This window comes from Chroicocephalus ridibundus, chromosome 5 (assembly GCF_963924245.1).
Source record: "Chroicocephalus ridibundus chromosome 5, bChrRid1.1, whole genome shotgun sequence".
Taxonomy (NCBI): domain Eukaryota; kingdom Metazoa; phylum Chordata; class Aves; order Charadriiformes; family Laridae; genus Chroicocephalus; species Chroicocephalus ridibundus.
Window position 1 is genome coordinate 5,778,666 of NC_086288.1, and position 17,876 is coordinate 5,796,541.

At 40.6% G+C, this 17,876-nt stretch overlaps 1 protein-coding gene across 2 annotated transcripts; it reads left to right on the forward strand.

The window, feature by feature from the left end:
* Positions 1-9: 9 nt before the first annotated feature.
* AP1AR (adaptor related protein complex 1 associated regulatory protein) lies at positions 10-17,419 on the forward strand. 2 transcript variants are annotated; one of them, XM_063336647.1, is made up of 10 exons: positions 10-321; positions 5,115-5,163; positions 6,793-6,819; positions 7,637-7,662; positions 8,539-8,635; positions 9,280-9,378; positions 12,520-12,581; positions 13,246-13,319; positions 14,247-14,375; positions 15,893-17,419. In XM_063336647.1, exons 1-10 carry the CDS (start codon positions 245-247, stop codon positions 16,156-16,158), a joined length of 906 nt encoding a protein of 301 aa, XP_063192717.1. In that variant the 5' UTR covers positions 10-244; the 3' UTR covers positions 16,159-17,419. The 2 variants fall into 2 exon arrangements, with proteins under 2 accessions (XP_063192717.1, XP_063192718.1); XM_063336648.1 differs by lacking the exon at positions 9,280-9,378.
* Positions 17,420-17,876: the final 457 nt, after the last annotated feature.

Sequence of the window (17,876 nt, forward strand, 5' to 3'; positions counted from 1 at the left end):
CTCAGCGCCCGGGAAGGGGCGGTCCGCTGCCGCCGGGGGTGGTGCCAGCTGTCGGGGCATGCGGCATCCGCCTCTGCGCAGCGGCCGCGGCCATGAAGCTGGTGTCGGCGCGGAGCCTCCACCCGCCGCCCGGCCCTTTGTTTCTTAGGGTCAGCGGTTGCCCTTTCTCTCCCCGTCGCGGCCCTTGACGGCGGGGGCGGTTTGAGCCTGCCTGAAGGGAGGAGGAGCCATTGACCAGGATGCGATGGGGAACTGCTGGGCGCAGTGGTGCTGCGGGCTCTTCTTGCGGAGGGAAACCGGTCGGCTGCAGCGAGGCGGAGGGTAAGCAAGCGAGCGCGGCTGCCCCTTACCCCTCCCCGGGGCGGGGAGGTGCTGGGTCCGCCCGGCTCCGCCTTCCCCTTCCCTCCTCTTCGGCGAGAGGTGAAGAGAGGAGAGGCGGCCGAGATGGGGGGCACTGAGGCGGGTGGTCCCTGTCTGTTAGGCGAGGTGGGGGGCTGAGCTTGAGGCGAGGCGGGGTCCGGGGGTGAGCTGAGCTGAGCTGAGGTGAGGCGAGGCGGGTTCGTGGGGAGCTGAGGCAGGCCGGGGGCTGAGGTGGGGGTCCGGGGTGGGGGGGGGGAGCTGAGGCGAGATGAGGCGGGTTCGTGGGGAGCTGAGACGAGGCGGGCCGGGGGACTGAGGTGGGGGCCGGGGGAGCTGAGCTGAGGGGAAGCCGGTCGGGGGGGGGTGGGCAGCTGAGGCGAGGCGAGCCGGCGGGCTGAGCTGAGGTGAGGCGGGTTCGTGGGGAGCTGAGGCGAGGCGGGCTGGGGGGCTCAGCCGGGTCCGCGGGGGAGCTGAGGTGAGGTGGGGTCCGGGGGGGAGCTGAGGCGAGGCGGGCCGGGGGGCTGAGGTGGGGTCCGCGGGGGAGCTGAGGCGAGGCGGGCCGGGGGGCTGAGGTGGGGTCCGCGGGGGAGCTGAGGCGAGGCGGGCCGGGGGGCTGAGGTGGGGTCCGCGGGGGAGCTGAGGCGAGGCGGGCCGGGGGGCTGAGGTGGGGTCCGCGGGGGAGCTGAGGCGAGGCGGGCCGGGGGCTGAGGTGGGGTCCGGGGGGGAGCTGAGGCGAGGCGGGCCGGGGGCTGAGGTGGGGTCCGGGGGGGAGCTGAGGCGGGCCCGGGGGGGCTGAGTTAAGGCGGGCCGGGGGGCTGAGGTGGTCCGCGGGGGAAAGCTGAACTGAGGCCCGGTGAGTCTGGGCGGGCTGAGGCGGGCCCGGGGAGAGGTCAGCTGAGGCGAGGCGGGCCGGGGGGCTGAGGTGGGGTCCGGGGGCGAACTGAGGTGGACGCATGTCGCCTCATGCAGGGTGTGGGTACAGGTGGGCCGCAGGCTGTCCACTTCTCCCCGACCAGCGTGGGTAGATTGAAGAGGGGAGAGAGGAAGCAAACGCCTATGTAGCATCTGCCTTGACAGCTGGAGCTGATGAAATGCCATCTAAAGGTTGCTCGGCTTTGTGCAGTTTGCACAGTTGACAGTCATAGACGTCCAGGGGTGGCTTCAGGTAACTGGCTGTGGGAACAGTCCTTAGCCCTCTTCCAGGGTTGTTTTTTCCAGCAGCGGCAGCTTAGAAAGGTTTTTCAGGTCAGTTGCCAAAATCTGTGCAGACGGCTGTGTTTGTGCAAAGGTGGAAAAACACTATATTTTCTCGAATACGTGTGTTCTCTGTGAGTCAGAAGCCGAGACTCAGTTGGGATAAAGGGTGACTATTACAGAAGATCCGGAGCAGTCCGAATAAACTTTCATATATGTTGTAAATGTGTAATCTGTGTTTTGTTCTGCAACAATCAGTTCATGGAAAAGCGGTGTACAAACATTGCCTGTACAAGAACTTGGTTTTCTTCTGTGCGCTTACCAGTATTTGATACTGATGTATCACTTATTTTTGATTGGTGTATTAGCATTGTTGTTCTAGGCAGATATGCTGAGCATTTTACTTGTTGCGAACTCGCGACCTCTTATTTCACATCGGCTCTAGCAGGCAAGTCTGATGTTCTGCTTGTCCCAAAGACCTTTTAGGAATACCTTTCAGAGAAATGGGTGAAAGACCAGGACAGTGTGTATGTGGAGGATACCTGCTTTTATTCTTGGTACTCACCAGCAGAGGGTATGAGCACATCTGAAATGCCTCGACAGCTGGCACTTCAGTATCTGTTTCTCGTGCTATACCCTTAGAAAAATAGGTAATACTTGAAAGATTCTTGCTTCACATGTGTGTTTTGCTGAGTCTCCTCTCATAGGCCAATACCCTTTTTTAGGAGTCAGGTGCAGTGACAATAAGTCTCCGGCAAGGTGTACTTACCCTTTAAATGTTTGTTTTGGTTGTGGGGTCTCTTTGGTCTTTTATTTTTTCCCCTGACTACTTTTAACTGGCTTATTAACTGACTTGGGAGCACTGGGTAGGGGACAGAGTCCAAATAGGCACAAGATCGGCTTTGCTATAACAGCAAATTCTGTATACACGGTTATCTCGTCCTCTGGTCTAAATCGACTATTACCTGTATGTTTTTGGTTTCCCCCCCCACCTCGTATTCTTTTTTCATTGCATGTTTGCAATACTCTGTTACCCTTTTGTATGATCACTGATGTTCGGAGTGTCATCTGTTCTAGTACTTGGTTTTGGTGTGTGTTTTGCTTTATGAAGCTTCATTTGTTAGCTTCCTGCCCCACTGTCTCGTAGTCTCCCGTTGGTTTTCAGCAGACGGTTGCTGAAGTTACTGTGTTAGTCGCCAGACTTCGTCGTGTGTTTTATGTAACTTCCACGTAACTACTGGTTTACTGCTAATATGAATTGTATTTTGAGGCCCGAACCAGGAATATTGTATATGGGGATCAGCTTATTAAAAAAAGGTCACCAGGCAGCTGCCACGTGTCTCATCATCTTCATTTTCTGGGTGTGCTGGTAGTTTACAGAACAGTTTTAGAGTGTTGAGCAATTTAGGTATTTTCCTCTTCCTGTGTGGCGAGAGGGGCAGGGAATTGTATTAGAAACAAAACTGAGTCATAAATTTTCTTAGATTGCTACCAAATTATGCAGATTTGGCTACTTCTTGAACAGCGTAACGTAGTTTATCGAGTTAATTGGGATTATTTTACAAGTACAAAAAGTAATAACAAAATTACAAAAGTAATTTTAACTCATGCCTCGGTTTTAATAGATTAAATGTTCTTTTTTAGTGGCTCTTTTCCACACATAATCCGTATAAGTTGGGTGTGGGGTTTCTTTTTAAATAAAAGACGATAACGTGACTTTGCATAAAAGGAGAATAAAGCACGTATACGTATGGAGTGCTGAAAAGTTTGTCTGCAATAGCTTTAGATCTTTGAAGGTTGATCTGGCAGGTAGGTCCTGTGGCCAATTAACTGAATTGTTTTCTCTACTACTTACCAAACTTTTCTCAAGTCTGTTTTAGAAAATAATGAAGCAGTAGAGCTTAAAGGAGAATAATAAAACTTGTAAGCATCTTAATAGGTTACTATTTTATTTCAATTGAAGTTGTTATGTATGGGGGGTGAAGTTGATGGGTCTTCCATTTCTGTCCCTCATGACCTCAATCTTCCATACTTGCTCTGGGATTTAAGGGCTCAAACTCTGCCACAGAATTAGGTCTTGTGTTATTGAGGCCCTGTTTAGCAGGTAGCAGAAAGGGTAGGTCTCCCTTGAAGTGTCATTGCTGTTGGTCTATTTGTAATTACATTTAGTAAGTTTGCACTGTGTTCTCTTAGTTTTCTGTAGGCTCGGTGTTCAATTCGTGCAGGTTGTGTCTTCGTAAAGTTTAGCATTATCTAGTTACTGCCTGATGCTGTAAACTGGAATCATGCTTTTGTTAAAAGCATAGATAATCCTGAAACAATTTCCTGTAACAGTTTCATTAAATTAGATTCTTAATAGTATTGGCTCCTGCACACCAAAATGTGACACAGAGGGGTAGCAGTGAAATTACTTTAAGTTTTCATGCCATGCGTACCAGTTATGCTTGCCATGTAATGCATGAATTAAAGTGGCCTTTCACCTCTGGTTTAATTGCAATGAATCAACTGGAAACAGTTCTTTAGGGGCAGCTATGCCCTGCGAGGCACACCATGGGGTAGAAGGGAAGGCTGACCAAGACTCAAGTGGGTTGCACAACAAATTGCCAGGGGAGATGTGCCCTACCTGTCTTGCAAAGAAAAATATGATGGAGATGAAATATGACATGATTAAAATAATTCAAGCTTTGGATGGTGTGTTGCTTTTAGTATAGTAGACATAGGTGTCGGTTGCAAATACAGAATGATCTTTTGTACAGGTATCGAAATGCCTGAGGCCCTGGGTTCATTCCTGGTATCAGTCAGCACTTGCAAACTGGAAACTCTGGTTTCTAAAATAGTTTGATGAGATGGATGTTGTACTGAAGCACCCTGTACATTAGAAGGTTCTTTTGGCAGATAGCCAAACCTCTTTCACTGTGTAAAAATGCATTCAGGTAACTTAATACTGTATTGTTTTTTATAGAGGACAGTGTTAGGATAGTTCAAGAATCAAGGAGGAGACTGATTCCCTGTATAAAATTACAGACTCTTTTTTTTTTGTACTTGAAAGATATTGTCTTGACCTCTTTGTAGACATTTTTCTGTGAGGTTTAACCTTCTAGCTGTGCCAAGCTGTCAAAATAAACTGTGTTGTTTAACGTTGACACTGTACAGGGTGCTATGCTAGTAAACAGTTAAGTGCCATGACGAGCAACAGTGTTTTCAGAAATTGCCTGCAATTACGGTTTTTGAGAAAAATGTATTGAAGGATGTATTGCAGAACACGCTAAATGTCTGTAAATGTCAAGTCCGGCATCCTGATAATTGATTTCTTCTCACTTGAGGGTGGTGTTTGTCTTTTCTCCAATTCTATAGAAGATGTTTACATGCTTTTGCCTCCTTCCATTCTGGTAGCCATGCAGAGTCTGGCATGCGTAAATGTGCTTAATACGTGAGGATTTTATGTTTACTTTATACGTACTTAACATATTTCAAAAGCTCTTTGAAAATATTGGGCTTGATTTCCTTCTGCTGTGAATTGAAGACTATTCTGTAGTGTAACTGTAGACTTATTTTTCCAGGTCAAAGTATTTTAGAACATGTTCAACAGGAGAACACTTCACTATAGAGGTAAGAGCTTACATTTTTAGTGATTAAAAAAAAAAAAAGGTGGAAAAAGCTGTAATTCTAGCAATGCCGTTAATGCTTTTTGCTGTTTATGCACACATGCGCACTGAAATATTCTGGATTAATCCAGACGAAATTGATGCTGCAATGGGTGGCAAGATTCTTGTAACACCTCAGAACATTGATTCATCATCTCATTTTAATCTGTCATTTGGAAGGAAGAGAAGTATCCGTTGTGATCTGATACTCAGCACCAGAGCATTCTGAAGTCTGCCTATTGCATCTTTCATCGCTGCTGTGTTGAGAGTGATTTTTCTTTTGTGCTTGTTTAAGTGCAGGATATTAAGTTCTTGATTGCAGGATCATTAATCATTTCTGATTCTAGAAAAAGCTAGTGTCTGATGAGGTTAGTTTATAGTTAGTTGCACTTGTAGTCCACTTTGTGCTCACTACAAGAGCTCCTTGGCTACCGAATATCACCCTTTTTGCTGAGGGTGGCGTGAGGTTAATTTGTGTAGGTTGAGATTGTCAGAATAACCTGGTTTACTTTTTCTGAGTGTTCCTTATGGTCTAAAAGTCCTAGACCTTTCAGATTGCCCCCATTACTGAGAATAACATTAATAGCTGTAATCACTGCTTTGGCTTTCAAGAAAAGGGACAGAGGTATATGGTGGGGGGAATCTGTTTTAGTACACAACTTCCAGTTGCGAGAGAGTGTTCCTGCAGCAGAAATATGATGGGGAAAAGAAGGTTCTGTCCTCCTCAGAAATTGTTATGCGTAGTCTGTTTACAGCATTTAGTCAGTATACAAGTCAATAAGGAGCCTCGCTGTAGGTACTGGCCTCCATGTTTGATGTGTGACTACAGGTAGGATCACTCTACTGAGAATAGTGTGGAGAATTTCCATTTGCTTTGTTTTTACGTGATATTTGAACTTCTGATGGATGAGTTTGTGCATTTTTGCCTGGTTCTGGCTTTTTTTGGCTTCCTATCATTAATCATTACAGTGCCTTTATTTACTTTTAGTTTCTTACGTGCAAAGCTGGGAGGGGGGTGGTTGTTGCTGGTTTATTTTTAGAATTCTGGGTAGAAATTAACTCTGTTTTCCGTAAATTAAATGCATCTTCAGATAACTTTTTGATAAGTATCATACGGTTGCCACGCAGGGTAGAGGTTACACAAAGGCACTATACCCCATACATCTTGTACATTTTTAAATTGAGTGGGTGCTTTGGTGTATGTCAGAGCCATACCGTTCCTTCCGCTGCTTGGGTCATAATGCTTCAGTTACACAGAATTATCAGCCATTTTACAAGCTAATGAGATTTCATTTTTGTCAGGGCCCTCACATAAGTTGTAGCAAAGTACGTGAATGTTCTTTAGTGCTGACTCTTCTCCTCTTAGGAGAATGTATCATTTAGGAAAAGAAACACTGGTAAGAAGAGAGGTCCCACTCCAAAAGTAATACTTTCTCTGAAAGTAGGGGCTTTTGTAAGCGGTATTACAGTCCCACTGTTATTGATGGAGTAGTGTTTTTACAATACAGATTAAATATATAATCATACTTACTGTATGTGTTTAATGACTTGTTCTATTGAATTGTAAAGATTATTTACTTCTTTTTCCCTGCAGTTTGAGAACCTAGTGGAAAGTGATGAGGTAGGTACCTGGATCGTAATGTGAAACCCGCTAGTATGGCCCTTAAAAATGGTTCCAAGATCTGTATCTTCCTCCCACTTTATGCTATGTTGTAGACTTAAATTGCAGGGTTTTTTGACTTTGAGTTTTGCTTGCACTAGGAATGAATATTTAACGCTTTGGGAGAGAAGAAGACCTAAGAGAAGAGAAGACTGGTTGAGAGGAGGATGGGTAGTAACCCTTTCAGGAAGAGAGCACTGTGGACAATAGGAAGGCAGAAAGAATATAAGAAAAAGGGAGGGAAGCCTTGAAGGAGAATTTGCTTCTGGTGTAACTCTTGTATAAGACTCAGCAAACGCTCTTTATCTGAGAACATCCGTGGCCCTGGGTTGCTTTGCTAAGGAAGGTTTTGGTAGTGCTCTGTCTTTACAAGTATGGGTAAACTGGCTGAACGGTACTTCGGAAAAATAGAAGTTGGCCTTAAAACTTCAGTCTTACGAATTTAATAGAGCTTGATAATGGGTGGGGGACACACCACATTTTCAATACCCTGCCCTGTATTTAAAAATATGAGGACTGATAGTTTTGTTCCTGAAATATACCACTGGAATATTTATTTTCAGTTGGAAGTACTTATTGTTTTACCTAATCAGCCAGTTCAGTTGATTGCGCAACAAGATTCCAAACTAAACCAGGAGATTTCCCCCCCAGCCCCGAGATTGCACAACCAATATATGGGAGAAGCTATGATGTAGTATTGGGTTTTTTCCCCAATTGAAGTTGATCGATTGGTGGGATTCTCAAAGTCAGACATTTATTTTTATTTCTTTTTTAACAGGGGGAAAGCCCAGGAAGCAGTCACAGGTAGGACTTTGAGATTCAGGACCTCTCCTTCCCTCTGCTCTCCCGTTTTGACTATGAAATTTTTCAGAGTTTCTGTCAAAACCCTTTCTGTCTTTTCAGTTGTCAGATACGTGGAAAGAATACACGTCAAACTTAACCCCGTTAAAACAGCTTAGATGATAATGCATCGTGTAAAAAACTATACAAGAGTGTTAAAACAGTGTGTTGCAAAGAGAATCGCTATTCTTGTTCCCAGGGTCTGCATTTGAAGTTACACAGGTGTTAGTGCTAATATTTACGTAGGCAGTAGAAACTTAGAGGTCTGCTCTATAGGAAACATAAGAAGGTGCCCAAGCGTGTGCTTTGCTTGTCTAATTCTAGGCATTTTGTATTACTTAAGTTTGATCGTTCCCAAAATGCTGTTCCCTGTCAATGGTCCCAAAGAAGCAATATAGCAAACCTTGTAATTATTATAATGCTTTTGCGGTCTTTTTTGTTAGATACATAAAAGTAGACATAAAGCAGGCAACAGCTGAAAGGGCAATAACTTACAATTAGGGGACCAAAACGAGTAAGAAAAAAAGTTATATTTACACCACAATGATACTAACTGTACTATGCAGTAGTTCTCTTAGTAAACAATGTTTTGAAAATATGCTTTCTACAAAGATACAAAAAATGCTTTGTAAGAGTAAGGCAAGAGAGCATTGTCCTCTGTAAACTGGAACTTTGAAACTGCGTTCTCGGGAGCAGGAGGAGGAGGCCAAAAGCACAGCTTGTGGAATTTGCATTACAGGACCAGTCGAGAAAGACTATGTGGATATATTTAAGTGCAGTTTAGGGTTCTCGTGCGTAAATAATAGATGGAGTCTTTTTGTGTTTCTCCCATGCTTTCAGACCTCTGACCGAGGAAGAAATTGCTGACTTGAAAGACAGACATTATGACTCCATTGCTGAAAAGCAACGAGTTGTTGATATGAAACTTCAGTCAGAGGTAAGCAGTTACGATGACTAGTATGGTGTGGATAGTGTTTCTTTTAAAGTAGTTAAGATCAACCACGAACACAAGGAGATTCCATTTGCGTGAACGAAACAATTGGGTTTTGTTCGTCGGTTGGTTTTGGTTTTGTTTTGGTGTTGTTTTCTTAATGAAAGGCAACTTTTCTTGTGCTCAGTTTTTTCCAGAGCTTTTCTTGAGGAGAAAAAATGCATAATTTGTCATTTTGTTTTAGTATGTTGCAGCAATTAATGGAATATAATGTAGACCGCAACATAGAAATTGAGAATGACTTGTAATAAAGTACCAATGAAATAAGCAACTGAAAAGACTGAAGTCTTTCGCAGTGCATAATAAAATACAGTTCATAATAAAATACAACATGCATTTACAGCAATTCGCTAGTAATGATGTTTATTCAGTAGGGTAATGTTTAGTTACCTAAATTTCTTGGGATGTTTGGTGGGGGGCTAAGCTGTTAGATTCAGTTAATGAAGAAAAAATGTTTTAGCTATAGCCAATTTTATTTTATTTTTATGTTCTAGAAGCTCTTCTTTTGTTTTATTGAAATTATGGCTTTATTCATAGGAAGATAGATAGGTTCTGCTTTTGTTAACCATTACTATTTTGTTCATATACAGTTAGCCTTACAAGAGGAGAAGTTAAGACTAGAAGAGGAGGCTTTATATGCTGCACAACGTGAAGCAGCCAGGGCAGCAAAGCAGAAAAAGCTCTTGGAGGTGAGGGGAAAAAGACCCCAATATATATCAGAGCTTCTGTTCTGTTTCTATGTGTGCAGACTTTCCTAACATCCTTTACATCTCAGGAAACATAATGAGGAAATTGCTTTGGCTTGTAAATTCAAGTAGAGAAAGAAATAACGCGATTTGGAAGTACGGCTGCCTGAAACAGCTGAAAACGATCAGAATTGTTTGAAACAGCTTATGACGCTGAGTATAGATTTTGAATGAGAGATGTATGATTTTAATCTATAATTAGCTTAACGGACTCCTTATGTAGAAGATACTGATCTTTAAAGTGATCTGTGATGGTTTTCTAGTAAAAACCCCCTGAAATTAAGCATGCATTATGACGTCATTTAGACTTGCAAAATATTCTTTATGTATCTGTGCATTTAATTGTTCCTTGCGTTAACGTGAAGATACGTGTTTCCAAGTTGTCCGAATTTACTGTTAACCCTGCTTTGAGCATGAGGTTGGACTATAGATGACCTCCTGAGGTCCCTTCCAACCTGAATTGTTCTGTCATCTCGTGGTTTCTATGTGTAGTAGCCAAAGTCCAGTAATGACTTAACAGTAGTCTTTATTTATTTAATATGTCTGTGCCTACTTTCAGATGTCTGGTGCCTTAGCTTTTGGAGCTTGGTCAAGCAAAACAAAAGCCACGTTATGTTTTCCTGCTCTCTTGAAAACAGATGCTGTTCTGTATCCTGATAGCATTTATTACCGACGGTTTTCATGTTGCAGTTCAGAGTTACATATTATCAGTGCGTTTAATATCTTTGCCATCTTAATAAGCTATTAAAGGATGTGTTCTTGTAGAAATTGCAGGTTGCCAGAAATGTGTATGTTAAAAAGAACATTTTCACTTTTTGCTGTCTGTTTGTCTATAATGTATATGGCTGCAGTTTTGTAGCATTTTTGAGGAAACAGTCCACTAGATACGTGTTGAATTAGAATTAAGTTTTGAAAAGTTCAGTGTTAGACTAATGGGAAAGTCTGAAATCTACAGGAGGTATAGGGGAGATCTTTAACCCTAGTGTAATGTCTATATTCAAAAGGCAGTGAATTGAAAATTGCTATTTCCAGACTGGTAGTGATGACTGAGTGTTCATCTAATATTTATGCTGCTAAATATAGGTCTCATTTCACATTTCTCTTTCTATCCTCTTGTCATTTGGTGTAGAAAGGTTAATTCTTTGACCTTTTTATGCCTCCCTTTTTTTTTTTTTTAGCACTTTTGGTCTATATAAAGTCAGCAAAAGTGAATTATTTTATGGCTTTAACTGGTTTTTGTAGAAGTTCTGTGCAAGAAATGATAGTTTTCTTGTTTTTCAGTATTTTTAATACGCACCTCTTTCAGTCAGGACCTAAGATAGAATGCATTAGAGAGATTTTAATTTCCTCCTCGTGAAATTAGTACCACTTATCTCCTTTACAAACAACCACCCCCCAAAACCCATAGGGATTATAAGCATCTCTAAGGAAGCGTTTTTGTGTAGATATGCATCAAGCATTTAACCTTTCTAAATAATGTAGAAGCCATTTTTGAATACATAACTCATCTCTCTGCTGTTTGTGGGCAGAAGTCTTCTCAATGAGAAAATAGGTTTTTCATTGGACGTATGGCATCCTTTTAAAACTTAATTTGGCTTGCTGATGTTGCCCTACTAAATGTCAGGGTTTGGAACAGCGGAGAATTTTAATATGTCCTGGAACATACAGTGCTAGATGTGACCTGACAAAATGGGTAGATAATTTAAATTGGATATTATGTGGGTATATGAATCTTAAAAGGCAGTTTTTGCATATGTCAGTAATTGATTTTTACAGACCTGGTAACTGTGTTGGTGCCAAATTCTTGTGTCTTTCTCCCTGCATACTTCAGTCTTCTCATCTACAACCAACATTATGTGATATTGTTACTTCTTCTGCACTTTCCATTTCCTTACTGGTTTCAGTCTGCCTGTTCTGATAATTAAATACCCGAGATGGAAAGGATGCCAAGCAAACAAATCCATCATCCTTTGGGACTGAAAAATACTAGCTGATCCAATGCACTTATCGCACAAGACTATTTACCCAGCAAAGAGCAATTCTTAGATGAAGTTAAACTTGACATGAAAAATTCTGGTTTATTTACCCCTGCTTTTCTTTTGCAGGGATAGATCTTTTAAGGCTGAGAATAGATTTTTCAGAAAGTACAGTAGCTAGGTACATTAGACTTGTCTATAAGACTAGCTTGTTCATTTTTATCTTAATCTTTGTCATAATTAGTGAACAATTACTGCTTCACAACTGATTTACCTCTGATCACATAGTTGATGTGCCTGGTTTTTATGCTCTCTTTTTCAAGGCAGGGAAAAGAAACTTGAGACGATTTATGTTGTTGAAACCCTAAAACTTAAGCGGAACCCTGCTTCCATGACATCTGTTGTTCCTCTTATAACTACAAAATAAATGCATTTATGGCTTGTCTTGCATTTTTCATTCTGGTTTTGCCTAGTGATACCAAGAAAGCCTCTTCTGTCTCAAGAGTGTAGAGGTATTAATAGTTTTGGCCTAGCAAAGCAACAAAGCTTTTATTAATGTAAATGAAGCACTTAGTGCTGATACAGACAACCAAAGGAGGTAGCAGTGCTGCTTTGTAGAGGGATAAAAGGGCTTGTAGGAAATCTTTCTTTTTAGGTGGTACGCCGACTGTTCTTCGCACAGAGCAAAACAAATCAAGTGTAACCCAGGTGTTAGCTGTGTGCTGAAAATACCAGTGGCTTGAGAAAAGAAGACAATAGAGCAGAGGACAGATGCAATTGTGAATGGTGTTCACATGTTTCTAGACAAATGGATGCACTTTTTCCTTTTTTGGTGCATGGAATAGGTTAAAATTTTGATACCTTCTTTTAAATGGAGAGATTTCTGAGACTAAAACATTACCGCTTGCATGTCGCCTTCCCTTCAGTATTATAAAATCTGATCTTTATTTGAATGAACGTCAGTCGTTTCCCGAGTTGTACTTAGACTGCTCCAAGGACCAAGACAATGCTCCTTCTAATGTCACAGTTAAAGGAATGCTTAATGTATTGGGTATATTACTCCAGGTGATTGCATTCAGCTTTTTCAACAATTTACTTCTTTCGATAGCAACGTAGACAGCAAAGGATAACACAGCGAGCGCATGCTGTTAATAATGGAGAATATCAGAGGTAAGATATAAAGTTTTATTAATGATAATTGAGAACCATGACTGTTTTTACTCCTGTTCCTCATGGCCTCTCACAAAAAAAAAAAAGAAAAATCCACATATTTCTCAAACCTTACATGCGCAGCATTTCTAAGTCAGAGTTATTTTCATTGATTGCAGTTTTCTTCGTATGGAATAGTTACTGAACGCAAACGGGTTACCATTAATGTGCAGAATTGGAGGGTAGATTGCATTCGTTCTTGTTTTCACTGTAGTTATTAGACTGATGCATACAAAGTTGAACCTACTTCCAGCCTGTTTCTTCATTAATAATATTCACTTAATTCTCTTTACTCCCACCTTCTGTATTTGGTATTGGGGGTTGGGTGGGGAACCCTGGAAAAAAAAACAAAAACAAAACAAAAAAAAACCCCAAAGAAATTTACTGTGGAACAGTATTTGAGTTTAGAAAAAAATTCTAAACCGCCTATTTTTGAATTGAAGAGAAGGGGGGATAGGAGGGAATTTCCTTTAGGGAAGTACAGTTAGAAAAGGAACTGTGAAAACTGAGGATTGATGGCGTAAGTAGGAACTAACCAGATTTTAGAAACGAAGGATTAACCTATCTTCTGTGGCATCCTTAGAGGTTTATAAAGTTAAAAACAGTACGTGCGTTGTTCTTGCAGCTCTGTGGCAGAAGATGATCTTGATTCTTTCTTAAGAAATACCAAATTCCAGTATGAAGCTTTTCGAAGTAGTAGTAAGTCTTCTTTTTCTTATGCATGTCTTTAAATGTTAAGCAACTGAGGAGCATGGAATACTATTTCTTATTCTAGATAAACATCATTTATTTATATTTGTATGTATGTGTATTTTTTGTGTACGTATATTTGTATTAAAAAATCTGATAGAAACTTACTTTGCTTTCTAATCTCCGATGCTTCAAGTGTTCGAAAAACCCACAGCATATACAATTTGTGCTACAGCCATTCCAGGTCTCAAAAGCAAACCAGTTCTGTAAGCAAATGAGTGTTGTGCATGGATTTTATTTTACTAAGGCTTTCCAGCTGTCTTTGTGGAGGCAACATCAATGCAGTAAACTTCTCTTGTAAAACCTAACTGTGTATTGAAGATGCAAATGTGCGCGTGTGTAGCTCTTTTCAGTCGTTTCTTAGCAAAAATAATTAAAATCATGCTAATGGTTAATTTTTTTCTAATGAAGCGCAAGAGAGGATTTGGCTGCCTATAAGTGTATATCCGTAAGTTTTTTGATGACGGTATGTGATAGTCACTAAAAAGCTGGAGGACCGATGGTAATTCTTGGGAAACGCTGCCTGGAGTTTAGGAGTTTAGGGTTTTGGAAAGGGAAGGTTGGTTTATGGGGCTTTTCTTTTTTTTTTTTTTTTTTTGCAAGCCTTCACACACATCCAGCTGACAACTTAATTCCTCTATAGTTCTAATTAGACAGTATTGCTAAATTTCCTCTTGTAATATCTTAGTGATGCTGACTATTAAAAAGCTGCTGTATATTCTTTGAAGTGAAGCGCTTTTTCAAGTGTTTCTGAGGTTTAAAGGCCACGAAGCCCAAGAAAAACTTTCTTTTGAAAGTTTAGTTTTGCATACTGAACCTCAAATTCAAGTATGTATGTTTATGAATTAAAAATACCTTTTTTTTTTTTTTATATAGGGCTTTCATCTGATGCTACAGTGCTGACGCCCAACACAGAGAGCAGTTGTGACTTAATGACCAAAACAAAATCGACGAGTGGAAATGATGACAGCACTTCATTAGATTTAGAGTGGGAAGATGAAGAAGGTATTTATTCTGCCGTTCGGTTTCCTTCTGAACTTCCAAGTTAAAAATGCTGAGAGTTTTAAGTATGTTGATTGCAAATTTGTCATTTTGAAAAGGGAAGGTGATCTAAAACTTAATTCTGATAGAATTTCTGTCAAGCATGTAATGGTTAAACTATAAATTATTTTTACTTAGAAAATTGCTTATTTTGATAGGTTAACTGTCCAATAAATGATTAATTTATTTGGATCCTTCAGTAAATGTCTCTTCCTGCATTTTGTGGAACTGACTTGTCGACTCGCAACAAAACTAATGGTAAAGAAATGCTGCCCTCTTGTGAGCCGGCAGCAGAAGGAACAGCTTGTTCTTTGTTTTAAAATGTGGAAGTTGGGCAGGAGTCTCTGAGTGAAGTATTTTGGGAAGCGTTGTTTCTTCAAACCCTAATTATTTATATTGTAACTTCTACTGGAAACTTAAGTCTGCATTCCAGGTGAGCAGCCCAACTATCCTAATTGCTGCTGCTGTTTGTTATAGATCTTTTCTGTTCTCTTTAGTAAATCTGCGAAAATTTTTGTCTTTGTTTCAAAGTTAACCCAAAATTTTGAGACCTTGACTCTTGAAAAGCTCACCTACAATAAGCTAGGATTTCTTTTAGCCAATGCATAGCGCGTTTTTTTTTTTTGTTTGCTTTAATAGACTAGGTTTTGACAATCTGTTTAGAGCACTAAAACATCTGGTTCAGAAACCTGTGTTGAAAGACTTAACTTTCACAGACTTACCCAGAAATCCTAGCATCTTTTTTTTAGTTCGTGTGTGCAAGAGCTAATAGCATTCTAGAAGAACTGGAGCTAGAGTAGGATCGTGTGTGTTGACGTACACTGGATTTTACATTGAGAGTAATTAGCATCAGTGGAGTAACAGTGTTCTGGGAACTGTCTATTCTACACCGTGCTCAAGAAATGGGGAAAAATTGCATTCTTTTGCTTTTTTTACAGATTGAGTTGTCCTCCCTCTTTTATGTGTTAGCTTAATGTAATATATTTCTAAATAAGTATTGAAAACCAAGTGAGAACAAGATTCAGTCTTTCCCAGGCATACCCGCATGCAAAATGATCTTGTTCATTTGACTGGTTGAGGGTCTTGAGGTCAGTAAGTTACCGGAGTATTATGGGATTCCCCAGACATTTGGCTTTTCTGGAAATGGCACAATCGTCTACTATGGCAAAATCATCTAATATTTACGTGCATTTTACATATAGGGCAGCAGCCTGCATATATAAAATAAAAAAAACACTGCTAGCGAGTTGTTTCGCTATGTTGCCTGTTTTAGAACGCTGTAAAACAACATCACTGGCTGTTGTGTTCGTTTGGGCCAAAACTGACCGCAAACTATGGGGTTGATGCGAACACCACCGCCAGAAAAAAATACGGTGATGCTCAGGAGTGAAATTACCAGAGTTTCTTCTGATGATCTAACGCAAACATAAAGGTACTCCCTCAAGACTGTGTCTGTCTCATAAACATGTCTCAAATCGCAGGCATGAACAGAATGATTCCAATGAGAGAACGCTCCAAAACAGAAGAAGATATACTCCGGGCGGCGCTGAAATTTAACAGCAAGAAGACGGGAAGTAATCCAACTTCCGCCTCTGACGATTCTAATGGATTGGAGTGGGAGAATGACTTTGTTAGCGCTGAAATGGATGATAACGGCAACTCAGAATATGCCGGATTTGTAAATCCTGTATTAGATTTGTCTGCATCAGATGTAAGGATATCCGATTCCGATCGTCAAGACAGATAGTGGAGCTGCGTGGCCCTTGTTTGTGACCAAATGTTGAAAAGTGAAATAGAATGTACAAAAGCAATTTGCTCTTTTATAACATGGTTCCCTTTTTCTTACAAATTGATCAGCAAGGAGCGGGAATGACTTGCTATCTGAATTAATTCAGAACTAAGTGCAATTTTATCATCTACCTTCTAAACTTTTATGAAACTGGGATGATTCTATTGTGTATATTTCTGGATATCTGGATTTAATATAAAATTATCTGCACTAATTTAAGCCTCATAGCTTGCCTATCTATATTTTAACCAGCCTTTTTTTTCTGGATGATGTTTCTACTGATTTTGTTTTAAAAATTCATCATTGGCCTAACATTTATCTCAGAAACAATCTTATACAATTTATCTAATACTTGAATATAGACAAATAATTTTAAAGACTTTTTATTTCCAATGTGTGCTTTTGACTTTAGCTATTTAGAAGGTGTACTTAGCCAGCTGCAAAACAAATATCACACGTGGTAAATGGCAGTTTTTCCCTATCTAGCTTATAGTCTTCCGAGCCTTGTGTTGTCCTCTTACCGTTTGTTTTATGTTTTTATTACTTTATGCTAAGTACAGTTAACCTCAATAAACATAGTATAAATCATCAGGTTAGGTAAGATATTGTCTTGTATAATATACCAGACTTAGCGCGTGCTAGATAGAAGAACAGCTATAAAAATTCTTGTATGTGTCAAACTGGAAATTTTAACCAGTTCCTAGTGGAGAACTGGCAGGACCAAAGTCTTGATTTCCCCGTCCCCCCAGAACTGACCAACATCTGTTGCTGCGTGGTCCTTAACATTATTTAGCTGTGGAAAACTTGTAATTCAGTTTGACTGGAACAATTATTGAAAAGCAGCATTCTCTGAGCAAACTGGGAGAGGGATGATTGCTCTGCTGCTGGAGGGGGGGAGAACAAGAACCTAAAGACTGAATTCCTATATCTGCATTTCAAAAAGGAAAAAAAAAAAAAAAGTTCGACTTACGAAACAGTGTGGTGAAGTGCTCTGGTTTTCCTGTGCCTCTAAACAGGGTGGTTAATACTGCTAATACAGACTGAAATTCAAGGAGGTGTTCAGTTTCTGCAAATCTGGTGTAATGTATCGTGTAGTCTCCCCTGATATTTAATGTAAGTTATACGTTTTAAAAAAAGAAAAAGCTCACTGAAGACAACATGCAAAACGCTTGTAGATCTCAAGCTTTCCCCAAAGTTTCAGTAAAGCCATTCTACTCTACTGTTCTTCGGTGTAGCTGTCTTGTTTTTCCCTGAAAAAAGGGGGACGGGGCGTAACTTCACTGTTGTGGAGCAAAAGCGACCCACTGTGGTACGTGGTAAATCTGCATCATCAGAAGAACTGAATTTGTCGGTGAAAGTTGTGTCGCTCTTTTAGATCTATAAATAATAGCGGGGCCGCTACAGTGTGGTCCGTCTCCTGATAACTTGAACAAAGAAACTGCACACTTGGATTAAGTACGTACAAATATCAACGCTAATGAACAGATAAATCTTGTTGATAACATTCCATATCTTAATTTAAGTTGTAGCTATGTCATTGAAAATATTTTAATGCAATTAACGATGTTTGCGATGCCTGTAATAAGCTTTAAAAAATTTGTACACACCAAATGTATATTTTTTTGGTTTGGCATAAGCTACTACTGTGTAACTTGTCTTGGAACGTTTATTTGTAT